Raw genomic sequence first — 17509 nt, forward strand, 5'->3', positions numbered from 1 at the left:
GGGTCCAGCCGGGCGGCGGAAGGGCCGCGGTGGGCGCCTGCGCTGCCCCCTGCGGTGCCCGGCGGCGCGGGCGCAGCTGATGCGCCGAGTGCGCGGAGGGCCCGCCCGAGGGCGCAGCGGCCGCGCCGGGGGAGGCGGCCGGGGCGGGGAGCGGGGGACGGGCGGAGGCGGGGCGCAGGCTCCCGCCTCCTCCTCTCCATCCTCCTCCTCCCTGTTCTCCTCCTCTGCGTCCTCCTCCCGCGCGTCCTGCTCTCGCCGCCACCGCCTCCGCCGAGCTGGGGAGCGGGAGTCCGCGGCGCCGGCTGGGGGCTGCGGGATGGGGACTTAGCGCCACGGCGGCGGCAGTGGCCGCAGCGCAACCGGCCGCCGCCCCGGGGCCCGTCCCCCCGGGGGCGCCCAGCCCGCCCCGGAGCCAGGCCCGCGGGCGGCGGCGGCGGCGGAGCTGGGCAGGTGGATGCGGCTGGAAGATGGCGCCCTCGGGCCCGGGCAGCGTGAGGCGGCGGTGCCGGCGGGTGCTGTACTGGATCCCGGTGGTGTTCATCACCCTCCTGCTCGGCTGGTCCTACTACGCCTACGCCATCCAGCTGTGCATCGGTGAGTGCGCGCCCGCCTGCCCGCGCTCGGGCCCACCCCGCGGCCCCCGCGCCCCTGCGCAGCCCAGCCCGACAGTCCCGGGACGCTGGGACCCGCGCGCACAGCCGCGCGCCACTCTCCCCGGTCCGGAGACCCCCGTGCACGCCGGGCGCTGCCTGCGCGCTGCATCCCCGCAGCCGACAACAGCCTCCGGGCAGCCTCCTTGCGCTCGCACACCCTCCCCTCCCCATCACAACTCTCCGGTTCCGGTGTCCCCCCCACCCCAAGGCACACTCAGCCGAGACACCACCTCCGCCTGCTGCTAACTAACCACCGCCACCCCGGCCACACCCCCTCCCTCGGCAGGACGGTTCCCGAGAGAGCGGTGGGCTCCGCTGCCAGCAGACTCCGCGGAGCAGGGAGGCCCGGGGAGGCTGCGCTGGAGGCTGGAGGGCTCCGAGCTGGGCCCAGCGTCCGAACTGCGCCAGACCCGCGCGGGGGATGGTGGCCTCGGCCTCGGGTGTCCGAGCTAGCCCATTCTGGCTGTCCTTAATCCACTTTTTGAAATTTGTGATAGCACTCAGGGGTGTTTTTGCTGCCTTTATGGTTCAAGGATCGCCAATTGGACACTTTCTAGTTAAAAGGAGGTGGAGGGGAATGAGGTACTAGAAAGTATTTTGGAAGACTTTTGCAATACGCAAGACCATAATTTAGAGGTTGGAATAATAGAAGGGAAAAAAAAAGAGTTGACTATCCGAGGTTTTTTCATCCAGAGAGCCAAGTGGCTCAAGTCCAAGTTTTAGGCTCCTGAATTGGTGAGTAGGGTACTTTCAAAGCTGAAGATAGGGGAAAAAAAGCTAATTATGCATAATTAGGGAATACAGTTCTGTCCCTTAATGTAAGCAGGCTTCTGCCTGCGGAGGTTTTGTGAAAACTGATCATTATTATCAGAAAAGATATCCAAATAGAGGACGATGACTTTTCTGCCAGTGCCTGAAATGCGTTCTGTGTTTGTGGTCCCCCCTAAGCGTCTGCCTTTTTACCCTACGAAGCAGCAGCCTTGGGTGGGACCAGAGAAAGGTTAGATAGTGGCCTGTTTAGTTGAACCTTCTCAACTTAAGCATTTTCAAAGATTCAAGATTCAGACGTAGAATCTTGTCTGAAGCCATCTTACCTCAAAATGTTGCCCCGTGTGAGAAATAATAGGTGTCAGAATAATACACCAAAATACTTACTGATATAACTTTAAGAGAATTTAGACTAACTTCCCGGTTCATATAGTTCTTAGATTGGATATTGTGCCTTTGCTTATTGAATTTGGAAACAATATTTCAGTACAAAAAAGTGTCTATTTTTTAAAAAAGGACTGGGTTGATCTGAAATCGTTAAGACAGTGCATCTCCATATGCGTTATTCAAGTCAGCTAAAATGTATAGGAGGAAAGCTTTTAGAAACGTTGTAATTTTTTATTAACTTAATATTAAGATAGCTTGCCTTATTGAGATATACTGTGTATGTTGCATAACTATTAGAAACCTGGGTTGTACTTTATTCTTTTGCCTTCTTCAAAACAGTGAACAGTTTCAGTTAATGTAACTGGTGCAAAAGAAGGAAGTACCAGAAGGTCTTATTGTCGAAACAGGCAGCTTATTCTCCTGTATTATCACATCAAGCTAAGAAGCTTAGCTGATCCGCTGTCTCATGTCCATCAGGAGGAAGCGTGTGAAGGCCGGGAGAGCCTTTCTTCCCTTACAACTGCCTCTGGCTGAGGTGCCACATAGGAGGTCTTACTGTATTGGATAGACAGGTGATGGGGGAGGAACTAATTGGAAAATCACTCTTATGTCTGGATCATATTTTTATATATACTTTCTGTAAGTTTAACGTAAATCTAAAGTATCCGTGAAATCTACACTACTCTTTTAGTAAGTGAAAATTTGACTGAGAGAGAATGCCGCTGCTTAAACTGCCTGAGTGACATGGCCTGTTATTGGTACTGCACCTGGTGATCAAAAGTGAAGTCTTAACGTCGCTTCTTGTCACTGCCTACCGAGCCTGGTCAATGATACAATGCCTGTCATGTTGAAAGCAGTCAATAAATGGTTTTGGGTAAACAAATAAATGACGCAAAGGCAATGTCTCTGAGGTTGTCAGAAAGTAGTTTTTATATTTGTATTGCTATGGAAACAAATAGTCATTGTGTGAAAGTTCTAGATTGTAGAGTCTAGAAGACAGAACAAGTTGAAAATGAATTTGATTCTAGAAGCTATGGCAGGTTAGGAGTGGTAAGCTGTAAAAGCTGGGATAGCCTTGGTGGGAAGTTGAAATTAACTGTAGTTCCTTTATAGACACTGGGACTAGGATGACAGACACACAAAACCAGCCTCCTCTGCTTTTGACAAACAAAGCAAACGGGAATGCCAACCTTCCCTACCCGCCCGCCCAGCGTTAAGCACATCTCAGACTGCCCTGCCCTTTGTGGATTCTTTTCTCTTGGAAGTTGCTGTTTACAATCAGATTTTCCAAATTTCACCTGTGAAACATTGGCCAGGGTTGAGACTAGAGAGTGGGAGTGGGGGCCTAAGAACTGAAGCGGGTACCAAGCAGGATAGAACAAACAGGGTGATTTACCCTGGTCCTGCTTCTGTGTCTGCTGTCAGCTGGGGATGATCCTGCATATAAATTATGCTGTGCCCTCTGCTGAATGAACTGTAATTTAGGAGTAGTGCTTATCCTGGTAACCTTGGAAACTGGAGATAATGATTGTCTTTACAGTTAGTTTCTATATTTAACATCTTGGATGTTTGTGGCTCTCTAGGCACTTTTCCTGTTAGCATAATGTTTGCTTAGTGTTTATATTTTATAAAAATAAACTCATCTCTTTTTGGAATATGTGCATATAAAAAATATATGCGATGGATATATATTGTATTAAGAGTCAAGGGTTTGGGATAAGTTTCCTTCCCATTCTACCAAAGAGAAGGTCAAATAGGACTGCTAATACTTTGACCTTTCAGAACATGTTTATCTAGTTTGTTTATTAGCTAGGCTCTATTATTCATACTATTTTTCCTCCTCTTTCCTTCACTCTCCCTCCTACTGCTCTCTCCACCCCAGCTTCTTTGTGTCTTATCTGTCTTTTGATCCCTTTAATTATTAGTTAGCTCATTTTCCATGGAGGAAGATAAATTCAAAGGGTAAAATTTGTAAGGTGGTCCTTTAGGGGGCAGAATTAGAGGAAGTAAGTGAGTCTGTGGCCTCAGGCATGCTTGGCTCAATGGAGCTACTCGACCTGGTTTATATGTTTACAGATCCATCATGGCAGTTACTATGTTAACTTTGCTTGTTGAAGAAGGTAACTGAAGTTTTCCCTTTTAAATGCTAACATTTAAAATTGGTTTAACTATTTTCACACCTTTTTATTTTGTTATAATTTTCAATTTATAGAAGAGTTTCAAGAAGGGTACAAGAAACCTGTCCATACCCTTGTTTAACCATTTTGGTTTCCATTTTTTAAAAATGCATTACTTCCCTGTTCTCATCTTAGGCAAGTGCTATGAAACATTTGTTAAGTTGTGTACTCGTATGGTTCCGAGTTTGCTTATGGCTTTACTTAAGTTATTTCAAGCAGTCATGAAGATTGCAAAGCTTAGAGATCATCTAGGCCAACCTCTCCGGCATTTTTAGAGGAAGTTAAATGTTCCAGTGTTGCTACAAGTTCTAAGTCCTTTCTGCAAGTTACCCAATGAAGGTGTCACCTATGACTTCAGCTGTGGTGGTACAAATGTTAAAATGGCTTCTTTTCCCTCAATCCGTTCCCCACATCTCTCTAGCTCGATGAAGTTGTTTAGAAAATCTGTTAAACTTTGTTGTTGTTGTTTAATAAGAGTTAAATACAGTTCTGAGAGTGAGCCAACAGCCTTCACACAATGATTTCAGAGTTTTAGAAGGGTTTATGGTTTGGGCCAGATAGTAGATATTTTTGGCTTTGCAGGCCATATGGTCTCGCTTACAACTACTCAACTCTGCTCTTGGGGCATAAAAATGGCCTCAGACAATACTTTAACAAATGGGCGTGACTGGGTTCCAATAAAACTTTATTTACACAAATAGTTGGCAAGCCAGATTGGCCCTTAGGCAGTAGTTTGATGACACTTGGAGTATGTTAGAAGTTAGACTATTAGAATATTCAGTTTTTCCTCACAGTTTTGCATCTTTATTAATAACCCTCTCTCAGAAATTATTGCACCTCTTGTATTCCACAGTAATTACTGAAGATGTTCAAGAATTAAAAGAATTAGTCTACATACCTAGGGATCAATTTGGGAGATGTACTATCATGTTTTCCTTGTTTTAAACAAACAAACATCGTTAAGGATAAAATAGAGAAAAGCTCATACTTGATTTTAAGCTAAGATCTACTGTCGATTCAAGGCCATTGCAAGCTCAAGGCTGGAGACTGAATGGGACTCTAAATTACCTTCCATCCTGAAATGAATTTGAGCCACACAGAGAAAGAAGTGTGTTCTTGTTATTGGTAAACTATCATTTAAAATATTATGCAGTAAGTTAAAGGTTTTTTAGAAAAAACTACAGACAGATGACCTTGGGAATACAAATGATACTATCTATAATTATTAAAATAGTTTTAAGTGACATAGAAGGCACATCCATAGAAAACTGATGCAAGCAAAACATTTAATTCCGAAATCGCTTAGACATTATTTCTTGTTGACAATAATGATGCTAAATATATTAGTTCTTTGGCTTTTCTTGATATTATCAATATTTTGAAGATTTGAAGTTATCTGAATAGAGGAATAAAAACTCAACATTCCTTCAAATCTAAAATTCTAATGTATAAAATGTGATATGCTCCAAACTCCTGATTGGCGCTGCCATTTGACTTTAATATAAATGGTCCCTGGGAAAGCAGGAGAAAAGACGACTCTGCTTAATGGTCTCTTGGTTCCATTGAGTGAGCCAGAGAATTCTTTTTCTTTTGATGTATTGGACGCTGCAGCATTACTGTTTGCTATTAAATTCCATTAGACATAACATATGTAAAGCAATTCTCACAGTGCTTAGCATGGAGAGGGTTCAATTATTGTTGAATGAATTGATCTCTCTGATTTTTAAGTCTTATTCAATCCATTTTTAATATGAAACCATGCAACTGTATAATGTAAATAAGTGAGAGAACAGGATTCAGCAGCCAAAACTCAGTTTAAACTAAGGTTTGTTGTAGAAAGGCTGCTTTCAAATGCTTACTGAGAATGTCATCCATGCCATTAAATTAAATACTTACTCATGAGTTTCCAGTAATTAAACAGAAGCTGAAAGGATGGTTTCTTAAATCAAGATAATTAATCGTCTCTAGAGACGGTGCATCGCCACAAGGTTAGAGAGAGGTCAGCTTCAAAAGCCTTTATTGACCCCTGTCATGTGCCAGGCATCTCCCCCGCAGAGATGACTTAGAGGAGAACTTAAAAGAGATCTTTTCCTAATAGCCAAGAAAAAATTCTCTCTGGAAAAATACCAAAACAAACCCTGAAGCCTTCTGTCTGGCTTGAGCGTGAGGAGAGGGTTGTTACCGTTCCGAACGCCACTCCCTCGGCAGAGTGGCGGAAAAGCAGAAAGGGAAAATGAAACACCGCACCCCTGTGAATTGGTTGCTGGACCCACATAAAAGAATAATCAATAAAGCAGGTAGAAAGAGCTGATGCAGAGCACTTCAGTACTAATGAATTTCTAATTATATTGTAAATCTTACCATATATAAGTATCTCAGAGTAAGAAGATGACCAGCAATTTTTGCCCCTGCTACAATCTGGGTGGCTGTTTCATACAACTCTCTGAATCCATGGGAAGCCGGGAGAACCCAGCTTAGAAAATGGACAGAAAGGAAGAGAAGAGGGGTGAAGTGGAGCTGACATTATACTAGAGGAAAGGCCTTTGAAAGGAGCTGCTTCTCTGCTCCTGGCCATCAGAGAGCTTGGAGCCACCCCTGTGCCCTGTGACTTTGTGAAGATGGTTCCAGGAGCAGCAGCTGGCTGAGCTGAGGTTGTGTGCCCACGTCCCAGGCAGCAGGGTTCAGCAAGAGCTGGTGTTTGATCTCTTTGGCTTCCATGGTAGGAAGACGTGCTAGAAAGACCAAAGAAAAGAAAAAAAGAAAAAGAAAAAAGAAAAGACAGCAAATATTTCAGAGATTAGTATGGGTGAGGAGTTCGCAATGAGAAGATTCTCATTGATTTTTTTTGTTGTTTTTATTTCTCATCTTGATGGAAAATTTGTGGCTTTTCTTCTCAGAAAAATAAAACCATGACTTGCATCTTATAATTTATCCTGCTGATTTCATTTTGACAGTTGTATCGCATCCCTCAGCCTTCTTTTCTCTAGGAAGTGGTGAGTTCATGGTTCCCGTGGGACTCCAGCACTGTTTGTGATGGCTATAGACATACTATCTCGTCTGACTTGCAGAACGATAGGTTAGAACATGGCCTAGATCCTTAATGCTCTCTGTTGGGGAACCAGTTTTCCAAAGATCGTCTAGAAAGACAGTCTTCATATTATGCGAAATCGTATGATTTTATGTTAGCATTCAGATATACCACAGGGAACTAATAATAAAGCTCTAACACCGTTGAATTAACTTCTTTAATAGTCCATTAGAAAATTGTTGAAATTTTTTTTTCTAATTCTTTTACGGGTAATTTTATTATAATATCTTAATTGTTATCTCAGTCAAATGCTGAGTGGAAAGGGGTGGAATTTGCAGGCCAGGGGGAGGGGTGAGGGCAGCGAGGAGGAGGCAGATGACCTGATTTCCTAAGAAGCATATGGTAGCAATAAAGTAACAAGCTACAATTGCTTGAAATTTTCCCTTTCAAAATTATACTATATTTTGAAACATTTGTGTAGCATTTTTCCTAATTTGACTTTTCATCTGACTATGACTTTTAAATTCAATTATAAATATTAGTGCCAGAAATGTTACGAAATCCATTTTTCTTTGGGAGGCACTCTTGAGCAAAACTAAAGGCTGCCTTTATCGTCTTAGCTCTTCTCTGCACTTTAAAATGTGTTCTCACTGGTAGTTCATTTAAAATATGTTGTTGATTACGTTTTTAAAATGCAAATGAAGGAGAAGTGCTTTGATAGATGACTGAGTTTTATTTCTTTGCCAGTATTTGTCCTGGTATCCTGAAATTTCTCCTCACGTGAAGTGCTCTGTAAATCCGTAGCATTCCTCCTATCCTTAAATTAATTTGACCTCTTTGGATTTCTTCACTGGCATTGCCACTCGAGAGGAGCAGAATGTGAGGTCCAGAGCGGTGCATCAACAAAATAAATGTCAAGCAATAAACAAAAAAATCTGTTGGGGTTTTTTTTTTTACATCCTTTAAAATCAAATAACCAGAGTACAATAGTTTCAGGGTAGTTTGTCTGTCTTCATGGTTATCTTATAATAGATATAATCCTTGTAAAAAGCAGTTATTTGATTATAATTCAGTGAAATTTGGAAAACCAGAATGCTTTGTCATGGTTATCTATGTTCTCATATACAGATAAAATTAAGTTTCTGTCTCCCTACTTATTGCATTATGTGAAAAAAGGATTTTCACCATATTTGAAGGGTGTGTTTAGAATGAGGCACCTTAAAACTCAGTCTGCGTTGTGTCTCTGATCCTTTGGGGACCCAAGGTCATCTCAAAGAGGTAGGTAGCTGAATCTGAAGTGTGGCTTTTCACAAAATGTGTAGAGATGTGAGAGATGGTGACATGAAGTACCATCTCTGTAATAGACATATAATTTACACAGGGAGTTCTGCAGTGGGAAAAACAGCCTCCGAAACAGCTGATGTTGAGCTATAATGAGCAACACCTGATACCATTTACAGAGAAAGATTTCAATTATGAGCCTCCAACTGAAAGTCGTAAGCCTGCTCCAAATTGCAGGGGCTAATTTGCGATCAGGTTTGTTAGTAAGTGGCGACTCCATGTGACATGTTTTAGACAGAAAGGCAGGAAGGGGTTTATGTACTTAACTATGGCTAGTGATTATCCAGGACATTTCCAGGGAGGTCAATTAATGTGAAAGGATGAAGGGCAGAGACCAATTTGACTTCATTGGTTTTAATTATAGCATGTTTTTGATGAAATGCAGCTTATTCCAGGACTACAACATATTAAAAACTAAGATATATAGAACTGAGAGCTGCCTGTCCGTTGGAGGGGGGCAGAGACTGGTGATTCATTATAGGTCCCCATAGATTTGCTTTTTAACCAATAATTACGAAATTCAAGAATTGAATGCATTTCAACCACCCATAATTTACTGAATACCCTTGTGATTTATTCATTCATTCAAAAATATTTATTAACTGCTCTTAGAGTTTACATTCTCATTGAGCAGTAGGGAGAACAAGTAAGGAGCATACGTGAGTAGCTTGTATGAGTTGTTGGAGGGTCATAAGTGTCATGACAAAGAGCAAGGCAAGAAGGACTGGGAATGCCAGTGCAAGAGTTTACTTTTGAATATGGTGGCGGGGGTGGGGGAGGGGGTGGTCATGAAATTTAAGTGATGACCTGAAGATGCCAAGGGGTTTTACCATGCTGGTATTGGGAAGAAATGCATCTGAGGAATTGGTCGGTGTAAAGGCCCTGAGGCAGGAGTTTGCGAGCCTGTTAGAGGAGGATCAAGGAGATCATTTTAGTTGGAGTGGAGTGAGCAGAGGAAAGGGAAGTAAATGACAAGGTCAGAGGTGACAAGGGAAAAGTACAGATTATACAGGGTCTTATAGGCCATTATGAGGATTGGGGCTTTACTTGGAGTGAAATCAGGATCCATCGCAGGATGTTGAGTAGCTTAATGACATGCTATGACTTATGTTTAAAAAGATTGTTCTGGCTGCAGTGTAATCTCGGTGACTTCGTCAATCTGTGTGAGAAATGATGGTGTGTCAGACCATGGTGGGGGCAGTGGAAATGGCGAGAGGCAGTCAGATTCTAGATGTATTTTTAAAGTGGAGACTGTCAGCCTAGAGAAACCAGTTTAAGCAGCAAAGCGTTTATTTGGGATCAAAGAATTGCAATTCCGGGAGCACAGATTCAGGTAGAAACCCAAATAGTGTACCAATTACAGGAGAGGGACTCAGAGTTTTTGTGAGGAAAAGGGAGGAAGATGAGGTAAGTTGTATTAAAGAAGAGTCCATTGGTGCTAGATGAGGGAAGGCTGATTTGTGCTTCATAGGTTGGCTTGAAATTCGGTCGTCAGGCAGAAGGCTAGACTTGTCCTTCATTGATTTATTAGCACTTCGGTCATCAGCAAAGTCGAGTTTCATCAGTCCCTACAAAAGGATATTCTTGTCCTTACTGAACTCTTGGAATGTTGGTGGTTTGGTCCACTTTGGAAGATAAAGAAGAAAAGATGTGCAAGGCACTTCCTCTGAAATGGCTGCTCCGGCTCTCTTTTAATTTGACACCACTCATAACATCTTTCACAAGACAACAGAATTTCCTCACAGACATACGTGAATCTTGAAAGAAAGGAAGGAAGGAAGGAAGGAGGGAGGGAGGGAGAGAGGAAGGAAGGAAGGAAAAAAAGTGAAAATGATTCCAGTGTTTTGGCCTGAACAACTGGAAGGATGAGATCAGCCAAGAGGCAGAAGGTTGCAGGTAGAACAACATCCAAGGATACCCAAGACTGTTGAAGTCCTTGAATTGTACATGCACGGTTTCATCTATTTCCTATTGACTAAAAAAGGTCAAGGAAGAATGGCATTTGTAATTTTGCTTAGGCATCCTTTTGACTCAGAGGCACTGAGAATCTGGGAAGACTCATGAATGAGCCACTTCAGGGAAATGCCTGGCTAGACATCTACATCTCAGCAAAGCTTTCTTTTTCTTTACTTATCACTTCTGAGGTGATTTCTTGAAGAGAGTAAACAACAGCCCCTGAAGCCTTCATTGTGGAAATAACTAGAAGTGAGAACGAAAATTTTAGCTAAAGTTGAATATTGCCATAATTTGTGGTACGAGAATAGGCTCTGAGCAGGCAACTTTTAATTTTTATTGCAGTAAAATAGACATATCAAAAATTTACCATTTTAACTGCCTTTTTTTTTTTTTTTTTTGAGGAAGATTAGCCCTGAGCTAACTACTGCCATTCCTCCTCCTTTTGCTGAGGAAGCCTGGCCCTGAGCTCACATCCCTGCCCATCTTCCTCTGCTTTATATGTGGGACGCCTAGCACAGCATGGCTTGCCAAGTGGTGCCATGTCTGCACCTGGGATCCGAACTGCGAACCCAGGGCTGTCGAGAAGTGGAAGGTGCGAACTTAACTGCTGCTCCACCGGGCTGGCCCCCCATTTTAACTGTTTTTAAGTGTACAATTCAGTGGCATTAAACACATTCGCATTGCAGTGCAACCGCCATCACCATCCATCTCCAGCACTTTTTCATCTTCCCCAGCTGAAACTCCATGTTCATTAAAGAATAACTTCCCATTCTCCCCTTCCCCTGGCCCCCTGCAACCTCCATTCTACTTTCTATCTCTATGAAGTTGATTATTCTAGGCACTTCTTACAAAGTGGAATCATATATTTGTCCTTTTGTGTCTACTTATTTCCCTTTAGCGTAGTGTCTTCAGGGTTCATTCATGTTGTAGCATGTGTCGGAATTTCATTCCTCCTTAAGGCTGAGTGAGATTCCATTCTATGTATAAACCGAATTTTGCTTATCCATTCATTGGTTGATGAACATTTGGTTGTTTCCACCTTTTGGCCATTGTGAATAATGCTACTATGAACATTGTTGTACAAGCATCTATTTGAGTCCCTGCTTTCAATTCTTTGGGGTCTAAACCCAGAAGTGCCGTTGCTGGATCATGTGGTAATTCTGTGTTTAGTTTTTTGAGGACCTCCATGCTGTTTTCCTGGAGCAGGTGATTTTTGATGCAATTTTGATTTCAGAACATCCTTTGTACAGCCTTGTAAGTATGTCCAAATTTGCAGGTCTCTAGAGATATCCACATTAATGTCACTGCAGCAATTGGTAGCTACCTTGTCCTTTCATGATGCAGCAGGAAAGTTGATGGTCAGGGAATTGTGAATAATTCCATTTTGCCCATGCAGCAGCCTCCATTATTGGAGGGGGAAGGGGTGTCCTTCATGAGAACACTGGTCATCAGCTGTGCCTAGGACAGAAAAGTTGAGAGCTGCTGGCTTACTTAAGTGCGTAGTCTAAAATTCAGCAGTAGAGTTTGAGTAACCAGAGCACTCATGCTAGCTGGTAGAAATTTTTAAAGAGCAACATGTTAGCAATTCCAAATGGTCCACACACTGGGTTAAAAAGAGCTGGTGGGGAGGAGGAGGTAAACACACATGTTTCTGTGGATGCGTCAGTAACCTGTGGTGTTAATCATGAACGAGACCTTTATCCACAGCACGGGGACTGAACACGATTCATGAATGAATAGCAGGTATTTTTATTGCCTGCGGATCTATGGTAAGTGAAAATGGTTTTAGGACTAGAAAGCAGAGATAAGTACATATAACTGAGGGAGAGATCCAGGCAGGAAACGTGAGATGCAGCTCACACACTGAGCAAAGGAAGACACTCAGTCCAAATATTGACGACTAGCTTATTCAATGCTGTACACAATGTTTTACAATTTCCCACTTAAATTAGTGACATCTAGTATATAATTAGGTGGTATTTGTATAACATTACACTATTATAATACACTGTGTCTTAAAGTGTAGATCTTTCATCTGTGGCTGCCAGTTTATGATTATATCAAATTTGCTTTGGCTGCAACTGAATGTACATACTGTTACTGCAATTACTGTCAGGTAGACTGTGCTAGAGCTGTCGGTAAACGCAGTGTGGGGCAAAAGGATTCTTTGCTGCAAGTAAGAAGGGAAGGGCATGCTGGAATTCAAGCTGAGATCAAAGAAAGATTGTGTATGTGAAAAGTTTACTTCCTGGCTATATGACAATGAAGTTACAAAAGAAAATGGTGCTTTCCGGTGACCCAGTACTGAAGGGTGAGCCAGTGAATGGCGTGACAGTCTTCCTTGTGTTAAGAGAGATTGCGACTCAGTGCTGGACTGCAGTAATTATTGCTGGTGCTAGTGTTGTTTTAAAGCTTATCATTCATCCCTTCCAGTGTGCCACTGTAAATTCTGTTCTGAGGAGCGTCATAAACACAAAGGTTGGCATTACAGCTTTAGACAGTTCCTTTTTCCGGAGTACTACGTAAGTGTCCAATAATTTACATGAACCTAGAAATATTGGTTTAATTTTAAAATGTCCTATCTGTGCTCTGTTATATGTACCCTGGTCATATAGTACTCAACTTGTGGCTGCTAATCCTAGGAGGTAGTTTTAGAAGGTTGTTTCCTTGGGGAAGCAAACAAGAAGCATTAGTTTTTCTTCTTAATAAATCAGACAGTTGATGTTTGGTAGTGAAAAAAAAAGTATTGTCCTTTGTGATAATTCTGAGTATACCAGATAATAAGAGATGGATCTAATGACATTAAAAAATATACTACAAAAATTGTTTCCATCTGATCTTATATATAAATATATCTATTTTTTTTTTTCTTTTGAGGAAGATTAGCCCTGAGCTAACATCTGCTGCCAATCCTCCTTTTTTTGCTGAGGAAGACTGGCCCTGAGCTAACATCTGTGCCCATCTTCTTCTACTTTATATGTGGGACTCTTGCCACAGCATGGTGTGCCAAGCAGTGCCATGTCCGCACCCGGGATCTGAACCAGCAAACCCCGGGCCACCGAGAAGCAGAACATGCAAACTTAACTGCTGTGCCACCAGGCCAGCCCCCTGATCTTATGTATTTTTTAAGTGCTAAAATAACCAGAATACAAGTGGGATTTTTGCTTGCTACCAATAAATAAATGCACATATACATATGTGTGTATGCATTTATTATATGCATATGTATATATATATATATAAGAAAGATGGGCAAGATAATCATGAAGGCCCTTCCAATTCTAAAATTTTGGTTCTAACTAATAAAGGAAGTGTTTTCAGGACCTAAAACCCCTACCTCACCTTCCCCCTGAGAGTAGACAGCCATTACGTGAGAACCAGGCAGGACTTTGCTGAGGGTGTAGTGTCCACTACAGACTTGCATGGTTCAGAAGAGTCAGTCATGCCTCTCAGGCCAAACTGAAAGAAGAGCATCTGGAGTTGGCAAGGAAGCTGGTGAAGCTGACAGATCCAGGCATGGTGGGAACTTGAGTTGAGTTGTAGCCGTGTGTGGAAGGGGAGGACCCATACATCTCTATAAACAGGATAAGTAAACTCACCTGCACTGAAATCTGCCCAACTTGCTGACACTGGGAATCTTTTCTATTTTCATTTGAGACAGAAGGATTATAGGATTCCACTGAGTAAGCTTTGAAATGAGGACACTGAGAACAAGGGACCAGCCATGAGATCAGATTTCCTTATTTAACTGCACCGCTTACTAAGTCAGTGATTCAGGAATCGTCTTGCCTTTTGCCAAGGGGAAAGTGGCAGTGAGTTCTTCAGGGCCATACTCATGAGACAAAGTTTTCACTCCCCTTTCAAAACCAATAAATTGAAAGATCTACACATCTCTAAAGATTAGGCACAAACATTCACTGAGTGTGTTTCTAGCCTTCAGTCGATACATCAGGTTTTACACGTCTGTTTCTGTAGAGTAGACCTAGTTAGATATTTCAAGCAATGATTTGGTCAAGTTGCTAAAGAAATCTTGAGAGAGAGAGAAACAGTTCTACCCTGGAAGGTTTGGGTAACTGTGAGACTTACAAATTCCTATTCCAGGACAGATTTATGTTCCATCTCTCTTTGTTGCCAGTCTCTGAAAGTGATGCGTGTACCTTAGGAGTGTGTCTGTGCAGTACGGACCTCAAGCATTATCTTTCCTTCCCTCTACTGCTCAGAAGGGAGGTCAGGAAACCTGTCCCATCGCCTAAGCTTCTTCCCTGTATCCCCACCTCACTCTTGTTCTAGGAACCTGGAGCTCCATGCCTTCCCTGGTTCTTGAACTGAGAGCTCAGGAAAGCCCAGCTCCAAGTACTACCCTGAAATATGACCAAATATTTGAATTGTGTATGCCCAAAGTTTGTAAAATGATCTGCATCCAGGTTATGTTTAAGTTGGTAGGTGGAGGAGGGTGACAAAAGGAGGACATTTTAAACCCTGCTCTCCAGAACATCCCCAATCAGAAGTAACAGGTAGAGGCATGAGTATTAATCACAGACAGGCCAGTATGTGAGAGCAACCCAAGCAGGACCATCTGCCCAGGACAAAGAAGCCAGAGGGGTACGCAGGCAGGAGGTACCAGATGTCGCAAATCCTGGGAGGCCGTGTAGGATCCTTGAAGGCTTTTGGAGTCAGGCAGACTTATATTTAGATCCTAGCTCCATCTGTTATGACTTGAATGACATTACAAGAGTCATTTTACCTCTGTAAGACTATCTTCCCAACTTTTAAAATTATAATAATACCTACCTCACCGATTGTTTTAAGGTTTAAATGAGATAAGCATTTAACGAATTTTGCACAATCTCTGACATGTAGTAAACATTCAACAAATGCTCCTTCTTTTAGTTTATTCTCACCCCTCATCATCCGACTCCCACCCCTCACCAGCTCTGCTAATGTCCTCTCCCCCCATCCAGCCTTCACCCAACTCGGGCTGCAGTCTTATTTCGAAGAGTCTTATGGGCTGAGTTGTGTCACCCTCAAATTCAGAGGTCGAAATCCTAGGCTGCAGGACTTCAGAATGTGATTGTGTTTGGAGATCAGATCTTTCAAGAGGTAATTAAGTTAAAATGAGTTCATTAGGGTGGACCCTAATCCAGTATGGCTGGTGTCCCTAAAGAAGAGAAAAGTTGGCTATAAAGATGTAGAGAGAGAAAACTATGTGAAGACATGGAAAGAAGAAGGTCATCTATAAGCCAAGGAGAGAGGCCTCAAGAAACCATGCTGACACCTTGATCTCGGACTTCCGTCTTCTAGAACTGTGAGGAAATGACTGTCTGATGTTGAAGCCACCGAGTGTGTGGTACTTTCCCAAGCAGACTAATCCAGGGGTCATCACTGAAGCCTTGGGGTGGGATGGATGCTGCTCTCCTAGCCCTGCAGGTAGGGGAAGAGAGTGAGAGCAGCCTGTTGTCTACTGTGGTGGAAGGGAGATGAGTTCGGATGTTGCAAACTCAAAAGACTTCCCTTAACACAGAGTAGCTAATTTTTGTAATATTGTTCATTTATAGTTTTGCAATATTGTTGCAGGTGCCTTATGCATTAGAAAGGCTTTTGGTGACCAAACTGGAGACCTAAACACCCAGATAACAAATGACTTACATAACCTTTTGGACTATAACCAATTCTTAAGTAAGAGACTTCCTGTGTCTTGGTTTATATTGCCTCACTTACCGTTGTTCATTTTTGTCTTTGAGGTTGCTTGTACCATTCTTCAGGAAAAGGTCTCCAGTAATTCCTTGACCGTTTTACATGGTTGTTTGACAATTTCTAACACATAGTTTAGATCAATATAGTTTGTTAGATATAAATTCTGGGTTAGAGGCAGGAGGAATGCATCAAAATACCTGGGAAGTCCTTTTGTCCCCCAGTTCCACAGCTCCTCCACTCCTCCTGTTGAGATTCCGATGCATGTCAGGCCCTATCAGAACCTGGACGGGCCATGGTGGGGTACGGGTCGGGGTGGATTTGAAAGGAATAGAGCTCTGGGAGGGGTGGGAAAAGAAAATGTAGTTTAAAAATTGACTGATTTAGGGGCCAGCCCTGTGGCCTAGTGGTTAAATTCAGTGTTCACTTCAGTGGCCTGGGTTCAGTTCCCAGGTGCGGACCTATACCACTCGTCAGCGGCCATGCTGTGGCAGTGACTCACATACAAAATAGAGGAAGACTGGCGCGGATGTTAGCTCAGGGCCAATCTTCCTCAAGCAAAAAGAGGAGGATTGGCAACAGATGTTAGCTCAGGGCCAATCTTCCTCAAGAAAAAAAAAATTCACTGGTTTAATGCTTTCTTATTATGTTAATTTGCTCATATTGTAACTCACCTGCATCTTTCTGCTTATTCACACTCAGAAGGTCTTCCAGCAATTTATTTCCCACCAACTTGGCATTTCACTCTCTAAAAAATTGTAGCACTCCTGCAAGCTAAAAATGCACTGTGTACTTCTGTCTCTAGATTGTTAATAAAACTGTTAACCCTAAATTTTGGGGAACTCCTGCAGTTAACATGTCACTGTATAAAGATATATTTATGCCCCATATTCAGCTAACATTTACTGAGCCCCTAATAAGTGCTAGGTTCCGTCCTAGGTGCTTCTGCTTACATTACCTAGTTTAATTCTCAAAACAGCCTGGTGAGATCAATACTGAGATAATTACAGATTGTGCTAAGTGCTAAGAAACAAACAGCATATTGTGATAATGATTGCTGGGGTGACCTAGACAGGAGGGACTCTGTGAGAAACTGACAGGTAAGGTGCAACCTGAAGGACGATCAAGAAGGAGCCAAGAGGGAGCCGGGTGAAGAGCTTTTCAGACGGGGCAGAGACACTAAGGTTTAGCGTGTTCCAAAAACAGCCAGGTCAGCCTGCTTGCAGCTTAGTAAGCAAGAGGATGAGTGACGTGAAGGGATCTTGGAGAATTTAGTAGGAGCCGGATCATATTCGACCAGTGAAGTCTAAATAAGGAGCCTAGACTTTATGCAAATTCAGTGCAAAGCTGTGGAAGGGGTTTTTTTGTTTTGTTTTGTTTTCTTTTTAAGATTGGCCCTGAGCTAACATCTGTTGCCAATCTTTTTTTTTTTTCCTCCCCAAAGCCACAGTACGTGGTTGTATATCCTAGTTGTAAGTGCTTCTAGTTCTTCTATGTAGGATGCTGCC

General features: G+C 42.8%; 1 protein-coding gene across 1 annotated transcript in view; it reads left to right on the top strand.

The window, feature by feature from the left end:
* Positions 1–316: 316 nt before the first annotated feature.
* Positions 317–17509, top strand: part of ZDHHC2 (zinc finger DHHC-type palmitoyltransferase 2) — a 65573-nt gene continuing 48380 nt past the window's right edge. Inside the window, exon 1 of the mRNA XM_046648682.1 lies at positions 317–594. Within this exon, the coding sequence (XP_046504638.1) occupies positions 468–594 (127 nt within the window). The 5' untranslated portion in view covers positions 317–467. The remainder of the gene's footprint in view (positions 595–17509) is intronic.

Source organism: Equus quagga, chromosome 22, assembly GCF_021613505.1.
Source record: "Equus quagga isolate Etosha38 chromosome 22, UCLA_HA_Equagga_1.0, whole genome shotgun sequence".
NCBI classification, from domain to species: Eukaryota; Metazoa; Chordata; class Mammalia; order Perissodactyla; family Equidae; genus Equus; species Equus quagga.